The following is a 25,452-nucleotide window of genomic DNA, read 5'->3' as shown; positions in this document are numbered from 1 at the left end:
CTAACTAAAGGTTTTAACCTCACACAGGGACAATGAGGAGTTTATTTCAACCCAAAACCCTGGATAGAGGGGCTCAGTGAATGTTGAGCGGAATGTGTGCAGGTGGGTCAGTGTGTCAGAGGAGGACAGAGTGTAGAAGGACAGAGTGCCGGCCGGCCAGTCCAGATACACTCCTACTCTGTTGGACGAGGAGGAGGCAGGTAAGTCAGTTCTCTCCTTATTGTGCCTGGCAGTGTAACCGTAATCAGAGCAGCTCAGACTCCAGGACTTGTCATTGCATCCAAGCTTACAGTCATCAGTGTTTCCTGTCCTGCTGATTCCTTTGTACGTCATTCCTATGTCATCCCCTCCCCCACTCATCTCTGCCTCCCAGTAACAGCGCCCAGTCAGACCCTCTCTACACAGCACTTGTGGCCAGACCACAAATCTCTCTGGGTGATCAGGATACAGCCGCTCCTCTTTCCCCCACGTCACCTTCCTGTTCCTCTCTGACAGAGAGAGGTTTCTGTGTGCTGTGTTCGGGTCCAGTGTGACATCACAGGCATCTGATAGGGAAGATCAATATTAGAAATCACGATCATCATAATGTTAATCATCAAGGTATTTAATGAGGAGCATTTATTCATTGAATAATACATTTAATTGACGGACTGCACTGGATGGAATGAAATAATTAAATAATGATTAAATTGTTGAGTATATTGACTATGTACTGAAACAATAAAATCTAATCTTTTAATCTACAGTCTGTATTTTATATGACCATTTGTATGCAAGCCTATACAGTATTTCCCACTGGGCAACAACTAGTTGAATCAACATTGTTTCCTCGTCATTTCAACAACAAAATAATACATGTGAGGAATCAACGTGGAAAACTGACTGGATTTGGGAATTTTGGATTTGGATTTGAGAATTTGGGATTTTTTCATCTAACTTTTAACCTAAATCCACTGACAGGGTGACATTCTTTGTTGATTTCACGTTGAATTCAGGTTAGTCGATAACTTAACCGAAGGTCAATCAAAACTAGACGTTGAACTGATGTCTGTGCCCAGCGGGTCTGATTCTACTTCCTTAAGATGGCGGCTTATATTTCATCTGACCACGTAGGTCAACAGTTGAGTAACTTGACAATGACTCTGAGGTTATGCTATTTCCTGTTTCATCACTAATAACACAGTTCACATTTTCTTCACAGCAGTCAACACTTACATTTTTTCAGCAGCCAGTACTCTCCACAGTGGTCAACACTGCACAAGAAGCAGAACAGTGATTCAGTAAAACACACACACTCACACAACCACACACTCACACAACCACACACAACCACACACTCACACAACCACACACAACCACACACTCACACAACCACACACAACCACACACTCACACAACCACACACAACCACACACTCACACAACCACACACAACCACACACTCACACAACCACACACAACCACACACTCACACAACCACACACACACTCACACAACCACACACAAATATTGTTTATTGGATATTAAATACAGGGGCTCAACTTTGGTTTTAGAAGTGGGGGGGGACATATATTTTTTTTCTCCAGTTGTATAAACACTCCAAACAGCCGACCCGACCACATGGAGGCGTCCACATGGTCCTAAAGCACACCGTGGCCTGGTTTTGTATAAAACAATTTCAGAATGTCCCCAGTGAATGTGGTGCCCCTGATTAAATAGTTATAACTAACCCAGGAACCCTGAACCAAAATTGTCCATGTCACACATGAATGGACACAAACTCCACAAACCCTCTCCACATACTTGAGTTTCTCCAGTCTCCAGTGTGGATCCTCCAGTCCAGCAGAGAGCTGCTTCACTCCTGAGTCTCCTGGGATATTGTAGCTCAGGTCCAGCTCTCTCAGGTAGGAGGGGTTGGACCTCAGAGCTGAGGCCAGAGAAGCACAGCCTTTCTTTGTGATCAGACAGCGTGACAACCTGTAGAGTTTATCACATATTTACACCCTCTAGTGGTGAAAAGGGAAATGGCAGGTGTGTGTCTTCCTCAAACTCGACAGACATTTGCATTGAAAAAAATGACCTGATAAAAAAAATATTACAATCACAAAATTATATAACTAAAAACATTTGACTTCAGGAAGTAAAGCATCTTGAAAATAAAAATAAATAATATCAATATATTGTGTAATTCTTCCTCTTCCAAACAGGAATCTGCAGTTAGGTAACTATGACATTTAAATTCAGCTGATTACTCTGATATTATTTATTTAACTAGGCAAGTCAGTTAAGAACAAATTCTTATTTACAATGACAGCCTACAAATTGTCCTCTATAAATACCTGTAGATCACATGATGAACTATCCCCTTTAGTGAACTAATACAGACTACTGACCTCAGTGTCTCCAGTTTACAGTGTGGATTCTCCAGTCCAGCAGAGAGCAGCTTCACTCCTGAATCCTGCAGGTTGTTGTCACTCAGGTCCAGCTCTCTGAGATTTGAGGAGGTTGAGCTGAAAGCTAAGGCCAAGGCTTCACAGCATTTCTCAGTGAGGTTACACCCATTAAGCCTTTGAAAAGTTAAACACAATGGAAATTAATTTAGACAACTGTGTGTACTGTGTACAGTACATGTAGCAGAATATTTGAGAATCAACAATGAATAAGTAATATGCTAATATATATTCTAACTGACACACCTTACTCATTCAAGGGTTTTTCTTTATTTTTACTATTTTCCACATTGTAGAATATTAGTGAAGACATCACAACTATGAAATAACACATATGGAATCATGTAGTAAGCAAAATAGTGTTAAACAAATCAAAATATATTTTATATTTGAGATTCTTCAAATTAGCCACCCTTTGCCGTGATGACAGCTTTGCACACTCTGGCATTATCTCAACCAGCTTCATGAGGTAGTCACCTGGAATGCATTTCAATTAACAGGTGTGCCTTGTTAAAAGCTAATTTGTGGAATTTCTTTCCTTCTTAATGCGTTTGAGCCAATCAGTTGTGTTGTGACAAAGTAGGGGTGGTATACAGGAGATAACCCTTTTTGGTAAAAGACCAAGTCCATATTATGGCAAAGAAATAAGCATAGAAAAATTAAAGTCCATCATTACTTTAAGACATGAAGGTCAGTCAATGGGGAAAATGTCAAGAACTTCGAAAGTTTCTTCAAGTGCAGTCGCAAAAACCATCATGCGCAATAATGAAACTGGCTCTCATGAGGACCGCCACAGGAAAGGAAGACCCAGAGTTACCTCTGCTGCAGAGGATAAGTTCATTAGAGTTAACTGCACCTCAGATTGCAGCTCAACTCAATGCTTCACAGAGTTCAATTAACAGACACATCTCAACATCAACTGCTCAGAAGAGACTGCGTGAATCAGCCCTTCATGGTCGAATTGCTGCAAAGAAACCACTACTATAGGACACCAATAAGAAGAAGAGACTTGCTTGGGCCAAAAACACGAGCAATTAGACAAGGTGGAAATCTGTCCTTTGGTCTGATGAGTCCAAATTGGAGATTTTTGGTTCCAACCGCCGTGTCTTTGTGAGACGCAGAGTAGGTGAACGGATTATCTCCGCATGTGTGGTTCCCACCATGAAGCATGGAGGAGGAGGTGTGATGGTATTTTGCTGGTGACGCTGTCAGTGATTTATTTAGAATTCAAGGCACACTTAACCAGCATGGCTACCACAGTATTCTGCAGCAATACGCCATCCCATCTGGTTTGCGCTTAGTGGGACTATCATTTGTTTCTCAACAGGACAATGACCCAAAACACACCTCCAGGCTGTGTAAGGGCTATTTGACCAAAGAGAGTGATGAAGTTGCCCATCAGATGACCTGGCCTCCACAATCACCCGACCTCACCTCAATTGAGATGGTTTGGGATGAGTTGGACCGCAGAGTGAAGGAAAGCAGCCAACAAGTGCTCAGCATATGTGGGAACTCTCAAGACGGTTGGAAAAGCATTCCTCATGAAGCTGGTTGAGAGAATGCCAAGAGTGTGCAAAACTGTCATTAAGGCAAAGGGTGGCTACTTTGAAAAATATAAAATATATTTTGATTTGTTTAACTCTTTTTTGGTTACATGATTCCATATGTGTTATTTCATAGTTTTTTAATGTCTTTGCTATTATTCTACAATGTAGAAAAGAATACAAAAAATAAAGAAAAACCCTTTAATGAGTAGGTGTCCAAACTATTGACCCGTACTGTATATATACTTTTTTAACGTGTATTTACAGAACAGTTCTGGAGGCTTTGACCACTGGCAGCAGCCTCAGAAGACCTTCTTCTGATCTGGAGTATTTCTTCAGGTCAAACACATCCAGCTCCTCTTCTGAAGTCAGCAACACAAAGACCAGAGCTGACCACTGTGCAGGTGACAGTTTGGTTTTGGACAGATTTCCTGATCTCAGGTAGCTTTGGATCTCCTCCACTAGAGAATGGTCATTCAGTTCATTCAGGCAGTGGAACAGATTGATGCACCTCTCTGAAGATGGAGTGTTCCTGATCTTCTTCTTGATGTACTTGACTGTTTCCTCATGGCCCACTGAGCTGCTTCTGGTGCTTCTTGTCTGTGTCAGTAGGCCGTGTAAGTGAGTCTGATTGGAATCTAGTGAGAGGCCCAGAAGGAAACGGAGGAACAGGTCCAGGTGTCCATTCTCACTCTGCAAGGCTTTATCCACTGCAATCGTGTGGAAGGTGATGGCAGGATTCCACTTCATTAGAAATTTTCTGATGAAGGATTGGTCTTCGGTCATTGGGTTTACATTGCTGTTGTTGGAGAGGAAAACGTATAGCGCAGCCAGAAACTCCTGAACGCTCAGATGCACAAAGCAGTACACCTTGTCCTGGAACGGCCCATAGTCCCGTCTAAAGATCTGTGTACACACTCCTGAGTTCACTGAGGCTTCAGTGACATCAATGCCATACTTTTTCAGGTCTGCCTCATAGAAAATTAGGTTGCCATTTTTCAGCTGGTTAAAAGCAAGTTTCCCCAGTGCCATGAAGCTCTCTTTATCCCTGTGTGGATCTCTCTCACCTTTCTTGTGATATTTATCATTCATCTGTTTGGTCTGAAATACCAGTAACCCAATAAATAATTGAGTCAGAGTCTTGGGCATCTCTTCATTCTTATCTGTACTCAACACATGCTCCAGAACTGTAGCTAAGATCCAACAGAAGACTGGAATGTGACACATGATGTGGAGGCTCCTTGATGTCTTTACGTGTGAGATGATTCTGTTGGCCAGGTCCTCATCGCTGAATATCTTCCTGAAGTACTCCTCCTTCTGTGGGTCATTGAACCCTCGTACCTCTGTCACCTGGTCAACACAATCAGGAGGGATGTGATTGGTTGCTGCAGGTCTGGAGGTTATCCAGAGGAGAGCAGGTGGAAGCAGATTTCCCTTGATGAGGTTTGTCAGCAGCACGTCCACTGAGGTTGGCTCTGTGACATCACACCAGCTCTTACAGTTCTCGTAGTCGAGGGTCAGTCGGCACTCATCCAGACCATCAAGGACAAATAAAACTTTGTACTTGCTCTCATTGTGGTTTCCTGGTTTTTGCAATTTTGTTAAAATGTTATTCAAAAAGTCCCTCTCAATCACTCTAGTCTCTAAGACACATTTATGCAGAAGTTCTACAAAACTGTACTTTTCCCCCCTCACCAAATTCAGCTCCCGAAAAGGGAGTGAAATGATGAATTGGATATCCTGATTGGCTTTCTCTTCAGCCCAATCCAGAATGAACTTCTGCACAGAAACTGTTTTCCCAATGCCAGCGACTCCTTTTGTCAGCACAGTTCTGATAGGTTTGTCTTTTCCAGATGATTGTTTGAAGATGTCATTGCAGAGGATTTTAGCCTCTGGTCTTGCTGGATTCTTGGACGTGATCTCGATCTGTCTCACCTCATGTTCGTTATTGACCTCTCCACTTCCACCCTCTGTGACGTAGAGCTCTGTGTAGATCTCATTGAGAAGTTGCTTGTGGCCCTGCTTCGGTACCCCGTTGAATACATGCTGAACCTTCTTCTTTACTTCCTGTTTATATTCATGTTGGAACTTCTCACCATCTTCATCTGAAGGACCTGACAATGGACAATGGTTCTCACCATCTTCATCTGAAGGACCTGACAATGGACAACGGTTATAGAATAGTTAGCATGTGTTGTTCTCTAGATGCTCAACAGTACACAATAAACAAATATATACATTTTTTATTTTACAATATATCTGGTTATTGGAAAAAATCTAAGCACATGAAATTAATGCACATTTCAAAGAAAAATGATCATTTTACAGGTTAGCCAATAACAAACATAGAAATACTGTATAACTTATTTAAGAATGTATATAGAATTTCAATTTCAACAATACAGTAGAATATATATATATTTACTCAAAACCTTAGGAGACACAAGAATTCTGAATTACCTATTGGACAGTCTCTGTTTAGCTTCTCAGCGAGATCGTTACGGCTAATCTTCTTCAGGATGTCCAGTGTGATCTTCACAGCAACATTTTCCCTGTATTTCTGCACCATCTGATCCACTATATCCAGTCTGTTAGATGTCTCCAGCTGGCCCTTTGGAATGTGAAGGAAGCCATCCAGCTTGTTTTCTGTAGTTAGATGCCACTTAAATCTCTTCAGGTCCTCAGAGTCGAGATCATCCAGGACGGCCAGGAGACGCTCTTTCACAGATGGGGCCATTGTAGGTCAGTGGAGACTGTTAATAAACAGCAGATGGGGCCATTTTAGGTCAGTGGAGACTGTTAAACAACAGATGGGGTCCTTTAAGGTCAGTGGAGACTGTTAAACAACAGGTGGGGTCATTGTAGGTCAGTGGAGACTGTTAATAAACAACAGGTGGGGTCATTGTAGGTCAGTGGAGACTGTTAAACAACAGGTGGGGTCATTGTAGGTCAGTGGAGACTGTTAATAAACAACAGGTGGGGTCATTGTAGGTCAGTGGAGACTGTTAATAAACAACAGGTGGGGTCCTTTAAGGTCAGTGGAGACTGTTAAACAACAGGTGGGGTCCTTTAAGGTCAGTGGAGACTGTTAAACAACAGGTGGGGTCATTGTAGGTCAGTGGAGACTGTTAATAAACAACAGATGGGGTCATTTTATGTCAGTGAAGACTGTAAAACAACAGATGGGGCCATTGTAGGTCAGTGGAGACTGTTAATAAACAACAGGTGGGGTCATTGTAGGTCAGTGGAGACTATAAAACAACAGAACAACAATCCTACTTTTCCAACTTAATCGAGGAAAATAAGAACAATCCAAAATTTCTTTTTGATACTGTTGCAAAGCTAACTAAAAAGCAGCATTCCCCAAGAGAGGATGGCTTTCACTTCAGCAGTAATAAATTCATGAACTTCTTTGAGGAAAAGATCATGACCATTAGAAAGCAAATTACGGACTCCTCTTTGAATCTGCGTATTCCTCCAGGGCTTAGCTGTCCTGGATCTGCACAGCTCTGCCAGGGCCTGGGATCGGGAGAGACACTTAAGTGTTTTAGTACTATATCTCTTGACACAATGATGAAAATGATCATGGCCTCTAAACCTGCAAGCTGCATTAAACTACTGAAAGAGCTGCTTCCTGTGCTTGGCCCTCCTATGTTGAACATAATAAACAGCTCTCTATCCACCGGATGTGTACCAAACTCACTAAAAGTGGCAGTAATAAAGCCTCTCTTGAAAAAGCCAAACCTTGACCCGGAAAATATAAAAAACTATCGGCCTATATCGAATCTTCCATTCCTCTCAAAAAATTTTGAAAAAGCTGTTGCGCAGCAACTCACTGCCTTCCTGAAGACAAACAATGTATACGAAATGCTTCAGTCTGGTTTTAGACCCCATCATAGCACTGAGACTGCACTTGTGAAGGTGGTAAATGACCTTTTAATGGCGTCAGACCGAGGCTCTGCATCTGTCCTCGTGCTACTAGACCTTAGTGCTGCCTTTGACACCATCAATCACCACATTCTTTTGGAAAGACTGGAAACCCAAATTGGTCTACACGGACAAGTTCTGGCCTGGTTTAGATCTTACCTGTCGGAAAGATATCAGTTTGTCTCTGTGAATGGTTTGTCCTCTGACAAATCAACTGTACATTTCGGTGTTCCTCAAGGTTCCGTTTTAGGACCACTATTGTTTTCACTATATATTTTACCTCTTGGGGATGTTATTCGAAAACATAATGTTAACTTTCACTGCTATGCGGATGACACACAGCTGTACATTTCAAAGAAACATGGTGAAGCCCCAAAATTGCCCTCGCTAGAAGCCTGTGTTTCAAGCATAAGGAAGTGGATGGCTGAAAACGTTCTACTTTTAAACTCGGACAAAACAGAGATGCTTGTTCTAGGTCCCAAGAAACAAAGAGATCTTCTGTTAAATCTGACAATTCATCTTGATGGTTGTAAAGTCGTCTCAAATAAAACTGTGAAGGACCTCGGCGTTACTCTTGACCCTGATCTCTCTTTTGACGAACATATCAAGACTGTTTCAAGGACAGCTTTTTTCCATCTACGTAACATTGCAAAAATCAGACATTTTCTGTCCAAAAATGATGCAGAAAAATTAATCCATGCATTTGTTACTTCTAGGTTAGACTACTGCAATGCTCTACTTTCCGGCTACCCGGATAAAGCACTAAATAAACTTCAGTTAGTGCTAAATACGGCTGCTAGAATCCTGACTAGAACCAAGAAATTTGATCATATTACTCCAGTGCTAGCTTCCCTACACTGGCTTCCTGTTAAGGCAAGGGCTGATTTCAAGGTTTTACTGTTAACCTATAAAGCGTTACATGGGCTTGCTCCTACCTATCTTTCCGAGTTGGTCCTGCCGTACATACCTATACGTACGCTACGGTCACAAGACGCAGGCCTCCTAATTGTACCTAGAATTTCTAAGCAAACAGCGGGAGGCAGGGCTTTCTCCTATAGATCTCCATTTTTATGGAACAGTCTGCCTACCCATGTGAGAGACGCAGACTCGGTCTCAACCTTTAAGTCTTTACTGAAGACTTATCTCTTCAGTAGGTCATATGATTGAGTGTAGTCTGGCCCAGGAGTGTGAAGGTGAACGGAAAGGCTCTGGAGCAACGAACCGCCCTTGCTGTCTCTGCCTGGCCGGTTCCCCTCTCTCCACTGGGATTCTCTGCCTCTAACCCTATTACAGGGGCTGAGTCACTGGCTTACTGGTGCTCTTTCATGCCGTCCCTAGGAGGGGTGCGTCACTTGAGTGGGTTGAGTTACTGACGTGATCTTCCTGTCTGGGTTGGCGCCCCCCCTTGGTTTGTGCTGTGGTGGAGATCTTTGTGGGCTATACTCGGCCTTGTCTCAGGATTGTAAGTTGGTGGTTGAAGATATCCCTCTAGTGGTGCGGGGGCTGTGCTTTGGCAAAGTGGGTGGGGTTATATCCTTCCTGTTTGGCCCTGTCCGGGGGTATCTTCGGATGGGGCCACAGTGTCTCCTGACCGCTCCTGTCTCAGCCTCCAGTATTTATGCTGCAGTAGTTTATGTGTCGGGGGGCTAGGGTCAGTTGGTTATACCTGGAGTACTTCTCCTGTCTTATCCAGTGTCCTGTGTGAATTTAAGTATGCTCTCTCTAATTCTCTCGTTCTCTCTTTCTTTCTAGGACCATACGTCAGGACTACCGGGCATGATGACTCCTTGCTGTCCCCAGTCCGCCTGGCCTTGCTGCTATTCCAGTTTCAACTGTTCTGCCTGCGGTTACGGAACCCCTACCTGTCCCAGACCTGCTGTTTTCAACTCTTAATGATCGGCTATGAAAAGCCAACTGACATTTATTCCTGATTATTATTTGACCATGCTTGTCACTTATGAACATTTTTGAACATCTTGGCATAGTTCTGTTATAATCTCCACCCGGCACAGCCAGAAGAGGACTGGCCACCCCTCAGAGCCTGGTTCCTCTCTAGGTTTCTTCCTAGGTTTTGGCCTTTCTAGGGAGTTTTTCCTAGCCACCGTGCTTCTACAACTGCATTACTAGCTGTTTGGGGTTTTAGGCTGGGTTTCTGTACAGCACTTCGAGATATTAGCTGATGTACGAAGGGCTATATAAAATAAACTTGATTGATTGATTGATTGATGGGGTCATTTTAGGTCAGTGGAGACTGTAAAACAGCAGATGGGGCCATTGTAGGTCAGTGGAGACTGTTAAACAGCAGATGGGGCCATTGTAGGTCAGTTGAGACTGTTAAACAGCAGATGGGGCCATTGTAGGTCAGTGGAGACTGTTAAACAGCAGATGGGGCCATTGTAGGTCAGTGGACACTGTTAAACAGCAGAGCATGTAGCATCATAATCTACAAGCCCCAACATCTGCACTATTGTGAGAAATAAATGTACATTATTATTTGCTATTACTTACATTACTACCATTTTCCACATAATATTTAGTAAAATTTTTAGATGCCATTGGTGCTCAACCCCAGTAGAAAATAGTAAACAGTTAAATCTCTGACGCCCTCTGGTGGCATTTTCTAGCAACACATATATTGTAAACTACCATCATTAGATACATTTTGATTTCAAAAATATAAGTCCTACAAACACATAAGAACCGTGGGATTCTGGTACAACAATGTAACTAAGACAGAGCAACAGCAGGCAAAGAAAAGACATACAAAATATGTCTTTTTTTTTGTATTTTTGGTTTCCGATTTGTCCCCATGTTGGTGAATAAGAGATTTGCAAAAAAATAAATAGAAAATGTAAAAATCATAATAAATTGTCATATCATTTATCTAATGGTGGCGCTCTAAACATGCACAAATTCCAATAGAACAAAGCCATTTTAACCCCTGTAGGTCTAACTTGGCCTTTACCGCTATAGCCCATAGAAAAGCATTGAACAACACGTTTATAAATGGCAAAACAGAAAGTCAAAAAATAAATCCTAAGGAACAAGGTTTTGAAGTGTCTGTACTAATATCTGAGAGACACAGTATATGAAAACCAGGGGGAATTTTTTTTTAGACTCATGTTTGGTCACGTTATTTTTGCCACATTTTACCCCCTATGCACATTTTGCCATTTTTACAGCCTGATACTGGGTTAATTTAAGACAACTCCCCTGAAGCTTGGTGAAGAAGGTGGGTGCAGCTCATTGATGGTGGATGAGGTGAGTTTCCCACTACTATGTAAAACGCTTTGAGTACCTCAGGTGGTAGAAAAGTGCTATATAAATCCAATCAATTATTATTATTTTACGTCTCTCTACTTCGACTTTGTCCTTTTCCAGATATGAAAGGAGACATCCCTCAGTTATATGAGATTCCAACAGTACAGTTTTATTGTGTCCCCAGACAAACACACCGGATTCAACTTGTCAACTAACTATCAGGCCCTAAATCAGGTATGTTTGTCCGGTGCTACAACAAAAATGTGTTATGCCTCAGCCACAATGTCAATCTATTATCAATATGTCCACTCCTAGTTATAGAGTTTATCTTGTCAGCTCAACAACAACAACATGTTTATGTCGTGATCATGAGATATATAAGTTGTGATCTTAACATGATGTCCTCTCTGGACTTTCATACCTTCCTGATGACTAGCGCTCTGTATATTCTGATGGGTGAGGCCTGAGCTGGAATGTGAAGCTAACTGAACCTGGCTAGCGCTCTGTATATTCTGATGGGTGAGGCCTGAGATGGAATGTGAAGCTAACTGAAGCTGGCTAGCGCTCTGTATATTCTGATGGGTGAGGCCTGAGCTGGAATGTGAAGCTAACTGAACCTGGCTAGCGCTCTGTATATTCTGATGGGTGAGGCCTGAGATGGAATGTGAAGCTAACTGAAGCTGGCTAGCGCTCTGTATATTCTGATGGGTGAGGCCTGAGCTGGAATGTGAAGCTAACTGAACCTGGCTAGCGCTCTGTATATTCTGATGGGTGAGGCCTGAGATGGAATGTGAAGCTAACTGAACCTGGCTAGCGCTCTGTATATTCTGATGGGTGAGGCCTGAGATGGAATGTGAAGCTAACTGAAGCTGGCTAGCGCTCTGTATATTCTGATGGGTGAGTCCTGAGCTGGAATGTGAAGCTAACTGAAGCTGGCTAGCGCTCTGTATATTCTGATGGATGAGGCTTGAGCTGGAATGTGAAGCTAACTGAAGCTGGCTAACTTTAGAAAACCTGTACATCTAGCTTACATCATAGTACACCCATCAGGCTACATTCAGGTTTCAGCATCAGGCATCAACAGTCTAGTTGTAGGCTACTACCTGGGTCATGTTCATTGGTTTACACCGCAGCCAACAGTTTTAAAATGTTGCATAAACAGTTTACTCCAAATGCTGTACAGCGTGACCGAAATTGTTTCCGTTGCCAAACGTTTTGCTACGGTGGGCACTAATGAATACACACCAGCCTGTTTTAAGGAAGTATAAGTTGTTGTTAGACAAATAAATATTGTGGAAAGCCTATCTTTCAAACAAAATATCTGCTTGCGTGAAAAGCATTAACAGTAGATTCTAAAAAGAAAATGTTTGTTTGTTTCTTGTTGTGTTTTAAGCCTGTGTTGAGCAGACAAGCCTATAGGCCTATGATACAGTAGGAGATCACCGTGGGGAACACAGATGGGCACGGAACCAATTCACCCCACACATCTAATTTACATACTCAACTACAGTACCAGTATAACGTTTGGACACACCTACTCATTCAAAAATTACAAAAGCTGTCATCAAGGCAAAGGGTGGCTACTTTGAAGAATCTCAAATATAAAATATATTTTTGATTTGTTTAACACTTTTTGGTTACTACATGATTCCATATGTGTTATTTCATAGTTTTGATGTCTTCACTATTATTCTACAATGTAGAAAATAGTACAAAATAAAGAAAAACCTTTGAATGAGTGGTGTGTCCAAACTTTATACTGGTACTGTATATGAATACACATAACAATATCATCAACTATATGAATACACATAACAATATCATCAGCTATATGAATACACATAACAATATCATCAACTATATGAATACACATAACAATATCATCAACTATATGAATACACATAACAATATCATCAACTATATGAATACACATAACAATATCATCAACTATATGAATACACATTACAATATCATCAACTATATGAATACACATAACAATATCATCAACTATATTAATACACATAACAATATCATCAACTATATGAATACACATAACAATATCATCAACTATATGTGACAAGGAATAAGTTAGCCCTAATTATTTCTAAAACTAAAAGCATTTTATTTGGAATAAATAATTCACTAAACATCGAAACCAAAACTAAATCTTATAATGAATAATGTAGAAATTGAGCAAGGTGAGGTGACTAAACTGCTTGGAGTAACCCTGGATTGTAAACTGTCATGGTCAAAACATGTTGATACAACAGTAGCTACGATGGGGAGAAGAATGTCCATAATAAAGCGCTGCTCTGCCTTCTTAACAGCACTATCAACAAGGCAGATCCTACAGGCCAAGGTTTTGTCGCACCTTGACTACTGTTCAGTCGTGTGGTCAGGTGCCACAAAAAAAGTACTTAGGAAAATTTCAATTGGCTCAGAACAGGACAGCACGGCTGGCCCTTGGATGTACACAGAGAGCTAACATGAAATATGCAGGTCAATCTCTCCTGTCTCAAAGTGGTGGAGAGAAGGACTTTATCACTACTTGTATTTGTGAGAGGTATTGACATGTTGAATGCACCGAGCTGTCTGTTTGAACTACTGGCACACAGCTCGGACACCCATGCATACCCCACAAGACATGCCACAACAGGTCTCTTCACAGAGATGAGAGGCGCACAGTACTACATAGAGCCATGACTACATGGAATTCTATTCCACATCAAGTAACTGATGCAAGCAGTAGAATCAGATTTAAAAAACAGATAAAAATACACATTTTGGAACAGCGGGGACTGTGAAGCAACAGAAATATAGGCACAGACACATGCATCCACACACTGTCACGCCCTGACCGTAGAGAGCTTTTTATGTCTCTATTTTGGTTTGGTCAGGGTGTGATTTGGGTGGGCATTCTATGTTCCTTTTTCTATGATTTGTATTTCTGTGTGTTTGGCCGGGTGTGTTTCTCAATCAGAGGCAGCTGTCTATCGTTGTCTCTGATTGAGAACCATACTTAGGTTGCCTTTTCCCACCTGTATTTGTGGGTAGTTGTCTATGTGTAGTTGCCTGTCAGCACTCATTTTTGTAAAGCATCACGGTTCGTTTGTTATTTTGTTAGTTTGTTTAGTGTTCGTTCTTTGTAATAAAGAAGAATATATGCATCCCACGCTGCACCTTGGTCTCATCGTTATGACAACCGTGACACACACATGATAACATAAGCACTATACACACACATGGATTTAGTACTGTAGATACGGTAGCGGTGGAGTCGAGGCCTGAGGGCACACAGTGTGTTGTGATATCTGTGAATGTAGTGTAATGTTTTTAAAGTTGTATAAACTGCCTTAATATTGCTGGACCCCAGGAAGAGTAGCTGCTGCCTTGGCAGGAACTAATGGGGATCCATAATACATACAAATACCCATAACAATATCATCAACTATATGAATACACATAACAATATCATCAACTATATGAATACACATAACAATATCATCAACTATATGAATACACATAACAATATCATCAACTATATGAATACACATAACAATATCATCAACTATATGAATACACATAACAATATCATCAATTATATGAATACACATAACAATATCATCATCTATATGAATACACATAACAATATCATCAACTATATGAATACACATAACAATATCATCAACTATATGAATACACATAACAATATCATCAACTATATGAATACACATTACAATATCATCAACTATATGAATACACATAACAATATCATCAACTATATGAATACACATAACAATATTATCAACTATATTAATACACATAACAATATCATCAACTATATGAATACACATAACAATATCATCAACTATATTAATACACATAACAATATCATCACATATATGAATACACATAACAATATCATCAACTATATGAATACACATTACAATATCATCAACTATATGAATACACATAACAATATCATCAACTATATGAATACACATAACAATCGTCGTCTTACCTTTTATCTCTCAACAGAAGCAGAGTCTGGAATGATCATTCCTTTTGTTTGCTCAACTCATTTACATATCAGGTTCTACCTGTTTCTCTCCTCCCTCTCTCTTTATCTCTTTATGACTGTATGACTCTCTCTTTCTCAAACACACGCGCACACACATACACAGGCAACCAATGGAACAAATAATACCGTCACTAAATAAAACAGACACGTACAAAAACATCTCATTGACTCAAAAGTTCCAAGAAATATTATATTTTACTACCAACTGATATTGTATTCTAATGACATCATCATGATTTATCAATGACACTTTCATTTGAGGCATTAGAATGTATGTAAGACGTGATTTTGTCAAAACTATGTCAATGTAGATCAGCATAAAGTACAACAACAGATCTATGTCAATGTAGACTAGCATAAAGTACAACAACAGATCTATGTCAATGTAGACCAGCATAAAGTACAACAACAGATCTATGTCAAAGTAGACCAGCATAAAGTACGTATCGCAGAGACCTTGCTTCCCTTCCTTGAGTACAACAACAAATCCATGATAGAGGTGTCTTATGTAATTACGTCATATAGTGTGCTTGTCATTACAAATCACGAAGGATGGACATGGTAACGACAAGTTGTCTAATATTATTTTCTTTGCCGTTCGGCCGTGGAAGTTTATTATGTGTTTTTACATTTGTGAGTATGTTTATTAAATGTATTAAATCTTTTAAAAATGTGCTATTAAATATTTATGGTAAGTACTTTGGTGACAGCATCATGTTATGGGTATGCTTGTCATCGCCAGGGTCTGGGGAGTTTTTCAGGATCAAAATAAATATAAAAGGAGCAAAGCCCATGTAAAAAGTTAAAAGCTTCTGAAAACCTAAACCTGGGATAGAGTTTTATTTTTCAGCGAGTAAATTACACAACTTTTAATGACAAAGACACACCAGAATGGGTTTTCAAGAGGGGTTGAGTGTTCCTGAGTGGTCTAGTCTGAGTTGGGACTTAAATTTGCCTGAAAATCAGAGACAAGGTTTGAATATTGCTGTCCATCTATGATTCCCAACTAAAAGTAATGAGCTTGAGCAATTTTGACAAAAACAATGGATATATGTGGCCCTAAGAGTTCTGCAAAGTTGGTAGAATCTAACTACAGCTGTAATGGCTGCCAATGATCACATGTCTCTCTGTCATGCTTGGGAATACTTGGGAACAGATTTCCAAAATTAAAATCACTTTCCTGGTGTTTTTACAGTATTTTATGGCCAACAATAAAAACAAAAACAATAGTTTAGCTGTCGTAGAGCCAAACAACTGGAATGTTCATCTCCCCTTTCAATATTGGTGACGTTTGTTTGTAGCTCACATGGTTTTTTTACAGACAATTTTCTTGTCCAGATCCTCTCATGTGTAGAAAAACACCGCTTTCACAAGTCCCATGTTATGAAATAGGCGCACAACAGTTTTTGCCCTGTCACTATGGGCTACCGTGTGTAGATTGATGAGGACAACCATTTTTTTTTATTAATACATTTTAACATAAGGCTGGGGGGGATATATACACTGCTGACCGTTTGAGCAGACACGTGCACATTTGTGGCCTGCTGGAGGTCATTTTGCAGGGCTCTGGCAGTGCCCCTCCTTGCACAAAGGCGGAGGTAGCGGTCCTGCTGCTGGGTTGTTGCCCTCCTACGGCCTCCTCCACGTCTCCTGATGTACTGGCCTGTCTCCTGGTAGCGCCTCCATGCTCTGGACACTACGCTGACAGACACAGCAAACCTTCTTGCCACAGCTCGCATTGATGTGCCATCCTGGATGAGCTGCACTACCTGAGCCACTTGTGTGGGTTGTAGACTCCGTCTCATGCTACCACTAGAGTGAAAGCACCGCCAGCATTCAAAAGTGACCAAAACATCAGCCAGGAAGCATAGGAACTGAGAAGTGGTCTGTGGTCACCACCTGCAGAATCACTCCTTTATTGGGGGTGTCTTGCTAATTGCCTATAATTTCCACCTTTTGTCTATTCCATTTGCACAACAGCATGTGAAATTTATTGTCAATCAGTGTTGCTTCCTAAGTGGACAGTTTGATTTCACAGAAGTGTGATTGACTTGGAGTTACATTGTGTTGTTTAAGTGTTCCCTTTATTTTTTTGAGCAGTGTATTTATACTATTGTCTGTACACTCATTGGTCCTAGCACTGTTGCTTCTGTCTGTAAAGTAATGGGTTTATTCTTCTATGCATCCAGCCCAAAGCGGGAGGTTTAAAAAAATACTTAGTAGTTGCCAAAGGTCCGGAGAATGTCTTTAACCATTAAAATGTTGGTTTGGTTATTATTTCTGTTTGTTAAGAGGAGATTGAGCTATTGAATATTCAAAATGGCAGTACAGGGCTTGTTGCAGAGTTAAATACAACTAGGAACTCTGAAATCTCCCACTTACGAATTTAGTGCTTTCAAGACAACTGGGAAATTTGAAGATAAAAAACGTGCTCCGACTGGGGGAAAAATCATTTAGGACGGTCATCTAACTCTGTCCTCTTTCTAGTGCCGCGACCTGAAGATCACTGATGTCATGAAGTTCCCAGTCGTCTTGAAAGCACTACGTGCACTGTGCCATTGCTCCGCCATACCTCCATTTATCGTCTTACAGGAACGATATACAGTACACATATGAGGAGAAAGCTGAAGTCGTAACCCTTTCACTGATGTAATCAGATCTCATGTCTGATTCCCAGTTCGTCCACTAGATCGCCGTAGAAGAAAGAATTGGCCATTTGAAACCAGACGTGTCTAGATTGATCTGGTTTGGAAAGTACCTCACTGTCCGAAAATGGCTGAACGGATGTTCAAGCCTTAAAATGACCCTAGCAATGATTTTTGAAATAACACACAGACAGGCGAAGGAAACGTCAAACGTATTTTCCCCACAGGAAACAAGCGACATAGATCAACAGCACATATGGAGGATGCGTTCAAGGCAATGTCGTATTAAATGTGGAAGGAAAAGAAATGCATTACGATGACCACAAGGTGTACCATTTCCATGCATACAACGTTCTCTGTACTTTTGGTGACTTGACCTAAATTGCATACATACTCTATGAAAATGACCACTGCTCGTGATTTATGCCGTGTCCGGTCTGGAGCGTGATGTTACGACCTCCTGCTGGTCGGCTACTACGTAGCAACCTAGGGGTGCAAAAATCCCTGGGGGCCTCGTTTATCAGCCGTGCACAGGCACACATCTGTGGTGAAACATTTCTAGCAGAGTCACGTCGTTACCCGAGGTTATGCACAGGCATTTTATCTGGGTTGTACAGAGGAATTATATTTCGATAGAGCAGAGAGGACTGAGTCAATGGGTCACCTCAAGACCTTTATGGGCTTCCGAAGATGTCGAAGACACTGCATCTCAGTGCTAGAGGCGTCACTACAGACGCTGGTTCAATCCTGGGCTGTATCACAACCGGACAGTGATTGGGAGTCCTATAGGGCGGCGCACAATTGGCCCAGCGTCGTCCGGGGTAGGCCGTCATTGTAAATAAGAATTTGTTCTTAACTGATTTGCCTAAGTAAATAAAAAGCTGTGATCCGGCCGGCAACCCTCATTGCTATTAGGTATTATATCATTAGCATATATGAACACTTGGACAATGAGTAATTTAGAGCGCTGGGGTTCGATTACCGGTTCGAATCCCTGAGCTGACAAGGTAAAAATCTGTTCTTTTGCCACTGAACAAGGCAGTTAACCCACTGTTCCCCGGGCGCCGAAGACGTGGATGTCGACTAAGGCATCTAGATGTAGAAGACACGTTTCAGTTGGAGGCATTCAGTTGTACAACTGACTAGGTATCCCCCGCTTTCCCTGTAAAGATAATTTCCAATTGAACCAACATATGAAACAGGTACAGTAAATGTGGTCTCTCTAGAAAGTGCATTGTAGACAAAGCGCGATCGGATTGAATCCCGGCCTTAATATATTCTAGCTCTAAATCTGTTGAAGTTAAATAGATAAAACACGTAGTAGTAGTAGTAGTAGTAGCAGCAATAGTGGTAGTAGTAGTAGTAGTAGTAGTAGTAGTAGTAGTAGTAGTAGCAGCAGTAGCAGTAGTAGCAGCAGCAGTCTATTCAGTCTGAGATACTCACTTTATTCACTGCTGTCCGGTTTGAAGACTCTTTTTTTAGTCTCAAAATGAATCTTGTACCAAAACCCTTTCTACTTTTACAATCTATAACAAAACCTTTTACAACAGTCAGCAGGTGGAGCCCGGCCTGCTCTACTGATAACAGACTGGGCCAGGGTGCTGCTAGTTCCTATTAAACCATGTTGTAATAAAGGGCAAAGTCCATCTCTTATAATGCTTTCATGGTAGAAATGAAACAGTGCCAAGGGAAACTATTCAGACCCCTTTCCTTTTTCCACATTGTGTTACGTTACAACCTTATTCTAAAATGTGTTAAAAAAAAATGTTTTTAATTATTCATCAATCTACACACAATACCCCATAATGACAAAGCAAAAATAGTTTTTTAGAAATGTTTGCTAATTTATATATATATATATATATTTTAAATATATATTACACACAGAGCTGGTAAAGGCTAATCTGATCCTGGGCTGTTTCATTACACAAACATGTTCCTTCTCTTGTATTCTTTCTCTCCTTCAGAGACACTGGCCGGGATTCAATCTGTGTTATAAAGCTGCGTACTGGACAGGATTCAATCTGTGTTATAAAGCTGCGTACTGGACAGGATTCAATCTGTGTTATAAAGCTGCGTACTGGACAGGATTCAATCTGTGTTATAAAGCTGCGTACTGGACAGGATTCAATCTGTGTTATAAAGCTGCGTACTGGCCGGGATTCAATCTGTGTTATAAAGCTGCGTACTGGACAGGATTCAAATCTGTGTTATAAAGCTGCGTACTGGACAGCTGACAATGAAACTTTTACATGCAATTTATGCATTTACCATGAATGTGATCTCCGTGAACGTTGGGGACATTGCCTTTAGAGGACCATTGTCGGCTGTTTAGAATGTCGACCTGTAACGTGCCTTGGATTGAATCCTGGCCAAAGATCGACAGACAGACCAGACAAACAGACCAAACCAGACAGACAGACCAGACAAACCAGACAGACAGACCAGACAAACCAGACAGACAGACCAGACAAACCAGACAGACAGACCGGACAAACAGACAGACAGACCAGACAAACAGACAGACCAGACAAACAGACAGACAGACCAGACAAACAGACAGACCAGACAAACAGACCAAACCAGACAAACAGACCAAACCAGACAAACAGACCAGACAAACAGACCAAACCAGACAAACAGACCAGACAAACAGACCAGACAAACAGACCAGACAAACAGACAGACCAGACAAACAGACCAGACAAACCAGACAAACAGACAGACCAGACAAACAGACAGACCAGACCAAACCAGACAAACAGACCAAACCAGACAAACAGACCAGACAAACAGACGACAGACCAAACCAGGCACAGACAGACCAGACAAACAGACCAAACAGACCAAACCAGAGAGACCAGACAAACAGACAGACCAGACAAACAGACCAAACCAGACAAACAGACAGACCAGACAAACAGACCAGACCGACAGACCAGACAAACAGACAGACCAGACAAACAGACCAGACAAACAGACAGACAAAGACAGACAGACCAGACCAAACCAGACAAACAGACCAGACAAACAGACCAGACAGACCAGACAAACGGACCAAACAAACCAAACCAGGCAAACAGACCAGACAAACAGACCAGACAAACAGACAGACCAGACAAACAGACCAAACAAACAGACCAGACAAACAGACCAAACAAACAGACCAAACCAGACAAACAGACCAAACCAGACAAACAGACCAAACCAGACAAACAGACCAGACAAACAGACCAAACCAGACAAACAGACAAACAGACCAAACCAGACAAACAGACCAAACCAGAGAGACCAGACAAACAGACAGACCAGACAAACAGACCAGACAAACAGACCAAACCAGACAAACAGACAGACCAGACAAACAGACAGACCAGACAAACAGACCAAACCAGACAAACAGACCAGACAAACACAGGTTAACAAAAAAAGTACTTTATTTTTTCAACTTTTTTACACGTCAGTTTGATTCATGTTCCGAAAAAATAATGCACACTTAAAAACTAGTGCATGTATACAAATATAAAATAATTATAATATGCATACTTACAAATGATATAAATATGTAACAGCACAGTTATGTACTCAATGGTTTAACAGCGTCTGTTCTGAGATGGCTTGTCTCCCTAATGGTACCTTATTCCATTTATAGCACACTACATAGGGAATAGGGCCCATAGTAGTGCACTACATAGGGAATAGGGCCCATAGTAGTGCACTACATAGGGAATAGGGCCCATAGTAGTGCACTACTTAGGGAATAGGGCCCATAGTAGTGCACTACATAGGGAATAGGGCCCATAGTAGTGCACTACATAGGGAATAGGGCCCATAGTAGTGCATTACATAGGGAATAGGGCCCACAGTAGTGCACTACATAGGGAATAGGGCCCACAGTAGTGCACAACATAGGGAATAGGGCCCATAGTAGCGCACTACATAGGGAATAGGGCCCATAGTAGTGCACTACATAGGGAATAGGGCCCATAGTAGTGCACTACATAGGGAATAGGGCCCATAGTAGTGCACTACATAGGGAATAGGGCCCATAGTAGTGCACTACATAGGGAATAGGGCCCATAGTAGCGCACTACATAGGGAATAGGGCCCATAGTAGCGGACTACATAGGGAATAGGGCCCATAGTAGCGGACTACATAGGGAATAGGGCCCATATTAGCGCACTACATAGGGAATAGGGCCCATATTAGCGCACTACATAGGGAATAGGGCCCATATTAGCGGACTACATAGGGAATAGGGCCCATAGTAGTGCACTACATAGGGAATAGGGCCCATAGTAGTGCACTACATAGGGAATAGGGCCCACAGTAGTGCACTACATAGGGAATAGGGTGACATTTGAGACAACACCTTACACGCAACAGACAAATCAAAAGCACGTCTCCTTGATTTACATGAAATAAACCAAGGCTCAAATAAAGAAGTAATGCCACAGGAGAGCCCCAACAAAGCGTAGTAGGCTGCTACTGGCTCCATCTGCAGACAACACACCTGCTGTAGTCACTGGATGTCCCAGTGAAAAGCTGCATCCTAATGGGACCCTATTCCCCCATATGGGCCCTGGTCATTAATGACTTCCTATTCCCCCATATGGGCCCTGGTCATTAATGACTTCCTATTCCCCCATATGGGCCCTGGTCATTAATGACTTCCTATTCCCCCATATGGGCCCTGGTCATTAATGACTTCCTATTCCCCCATATGGGCCCTGGTCATTAATGACTTCCTATTCCCCCATATGGGCCCTGGTCAAATGTAGAATGAGTTGCCATTTGGGATGCACCCCCAGTGAAAATGAGTAACATGATACCTTATTGAGACTTGCTGATCAGCCTGACTAACCCAACACCTTATTGAGACTTGTTGATCAGCCTGACTAACCCAACACCTTATTGAGACTTGCTGATCAGCCTGACTAACACAACACCTTATTGAGACTTGCTGATCAGCCTGACAAACCCAACACCTTATTGAGACTTGTTGATCAGCATGACTAACCCAACACCTTATTGAGACTTGTTGATCAGCCTGACTAACCCAACACTTTATTGAGACTTGATCAGCCTGACTAACCCAATAGCGTATGGCTCCAGAGGTTCAATAATATAATAACACCTACTAACCAACAGTTAAAGTGCCAACAAGGAAAAAGTGGTCTCTGCTGAACGCAGAAGGCTACAGTCAAATTATCCTATATTTGGCCCAAATGGCACCCTATTCCCTATAAAGTGCACTACTTTTGAACAGAGCACTATGGGACCTGGTCAAAAGTAGTGCACTATGTAGGGAATAAGGTGCCATTTGGGATTTAGCCAGAAGGATATAATATTGTGTGTTACATTCATTTAAATAAAGCAGGTTTAAAGCCAGCCAGGTCTCTCCCTAGGCTAGTTCTAGGTTACAGACAACATGTCTCTCCCTAGACTAGTTCTAGGTTACAGACAACAGGTCTCTCCCTAGGCTAGTTATAGGTTACAGACAACAGGTCTCTCCCTAGGCTAGTTATAGGTTACAGACAACAGGTCTCTCCCTAGGCTAGTTCTAGGTTACAGACAACAGGTCTCTCCCTAGACTAGTTCTAGGTTACAGACAACAGGTCTCTCCCTAGGCTAGTTCTAGGTTACAGACAACATGTCTCTCCCTAGGCTAGTTCTAGGTTACAGACAACAGGTCTCTCCCTAGGCTAGTTCTAGGTTACAGACAACATGTCTCTCCCTAGGCTAGTACTAGGTTACAGACAACATGTCTCTCCCTAGGCTAGTACTAGGTTACAGACAACATGTCTCTCCCTAGGCTAGTTATAGGTTACAGACAACAGGTCTCTCCCTAGGCTAGTTCTAGGTTACAGACAACATGTCTCTCCCTAGGCTAGTTATAGGTTACAGACAACAGGTCTCTCCCTAGGCTAGTTATAGGTTACAGACAACAGGTCTCTCCCTAGGCTAGTTCTAGGTTACAGACAACATGTCTCTCCCTAGGCTAGTTCTAGGTTACAGACAACATGTCTCTCCCTAGGCTAGTTATAGGTTACAGACAACAGGTCTCTCCCTAGGCTAGTTCTAGGTTACAGACAACATGTCTCTCCCTAGACTAGTTATAGGTTACAGACAACAGGTCTCTCCCTAGGCTAGTTCTAGGTTACAGACAACATGTCTCTCCCTAGGCTAGTTATAGGTTACAGACAACAGGTCTCTCCCTAGGCTAGTTCTAGGTTACAGACAACATGTCTCTCCCTAGGCTAGTTATAGGTTACAGACAACAGACTGCCACACAGGGTTTGGGTCAAGAGAAGTGTGGTGTAGGATGCCGTTTGAGGTGTGGCACTATGGAAAGCAGCGTCTGGGAGGTCAAGGGTCAAATGCCACCCAGGCAGAGGTCAAGGGTGGGTGACCTCACTCTCTTTACCACTACTCAACATAGAGGGGGGCGGGATCTGACTGATGGGACAGGTTTCAACAGCCGGCGTCTGTGATAGGACAGATATCCATTCACTCACTCCCTGTGGGGATAACATTGCACTGTCTGTCAAATAAATATTCAACCTAGTCCACCTGGTTCTATTGGAGAGAAAAGATCAGAACATTCCGGTTCCGTTGGAGAGAACAGATGAGAACATTCTGGTTACATTGGGGGGGAACACACCAGAACATTCCGTTTCCGTTGGAAGGAACACACCAGAACATTCTGGTTCCGTTGGAAGGAACACACCAGAACATTCTGGTTCCGTTGGAAGGAACACACCAGAACATTCTGGTTCCGTTGGGGAGAACAATTCAGAACATTCCAGTTACATTGGATAGAACAAATGAGAATATTCTGATTCTTTCCTCTGATGGCAATAAAGGCAAACTGGGGCAGAGACAAAACAAAAATGACTCTTTTATAGTCTCTTAACAGAGTACATCTTCAAAAGCACAAAATGCCCATTTAGAATAAAAAAAATAAAAAATAAACCTAGGTGGTATTCTGAGTCTGTTTGACGGAGGAGAGCAGATCAGATGGCCTTCTGACTTCCCACAACGGCAAACCGGAGCGGACAAATTCTGCAAGATGAAGGGAATCTTGAAAACATCCAGACACCCGTTTAAAGGAGAGTTGAACAAACAGAGTTTGTTGAGGGAGAAGGATGGAGGGATGGAGGGAGAAGTAACAGAAGGGATTTGTCCTGGAGAAGTCTTTAGTTAAAGGAGGGATGGAGGGAGAAGTAACAGAAGGGATTTGTCCTGGAGAAGTCTTTAGTTAAGGGATGAGGGAGAAGTAACAGAAGGGATTTGTCCTGGAGAAGTCTTTAGTTAAGGGAGGGATGGAGGGAGAAGTAACAGAAGGGATTTGTCCTGGAGAAGTCTTTAGTTAAGGGATGGAGGGAGAAGTAACAGAAGGGATTTGTCCTGGAGAAGTCTTTAGTTAAGGGAGGGATGGAGGGAGAAGTAACAGAAGGGATTTGTCCTGGAGAAGTCTTTAGTTAAGGGATGGAGGGAGAAGTAACAGAAGGGATTTGTCCTGGAGAAGTCTTTAGTTAAGG

General features: G+C 41.9%; 1 protein-coding gene across 1 annotated transcript; it reads right to left on the bottom strand.

Moving 5' to 3' along the window:
* Positions 1-6,730, bottom strand: LOC120038422 (NACHT, LRR and PYD domains-containing protein 3-like). The gene is made up of 6 exons (XM_038984189.1): positions 6,496-6,730; positions 4,259-6,149; positions 2,393-2,566; positions 1,803-1,976; positions 1,216-1,253; positions 1-545 (listed from the first exon to the last, which is right to left on the bottom strand). Exons 1-6 carry the CDS (start codon positions 6,728-6,730, stop codon positions 1-3), a joined length of 3,057 nt encoding a protein of 1,018 aa, XP_038840117.1.
* Positions 6,731-25,452: the final 18,722 nt, after the last annotated feature.

This window comes from Salvelinus namaycush, unplaced genomic scaffold (assembly GCF_016432855.1).
Source record: "Salvelinus namaycush isolate Seneca unplaced genomic scaffold, SaNama_1.0 Scaffold22, whole genome shotgun sequence".
In the NCBI taxonomy this organism is placed as follows: domain Eukaryota; kingdom Metazoa; phylum Chordata; class Actinopteri; order Salmoniformes; family Salmonidae; genus Salvelinus; species Salvelinus namaycush.
Note: the sequence above shows the minus strand (reverse complement) of the source record. Positions and strands in the feature narration are given on the sequence as shown.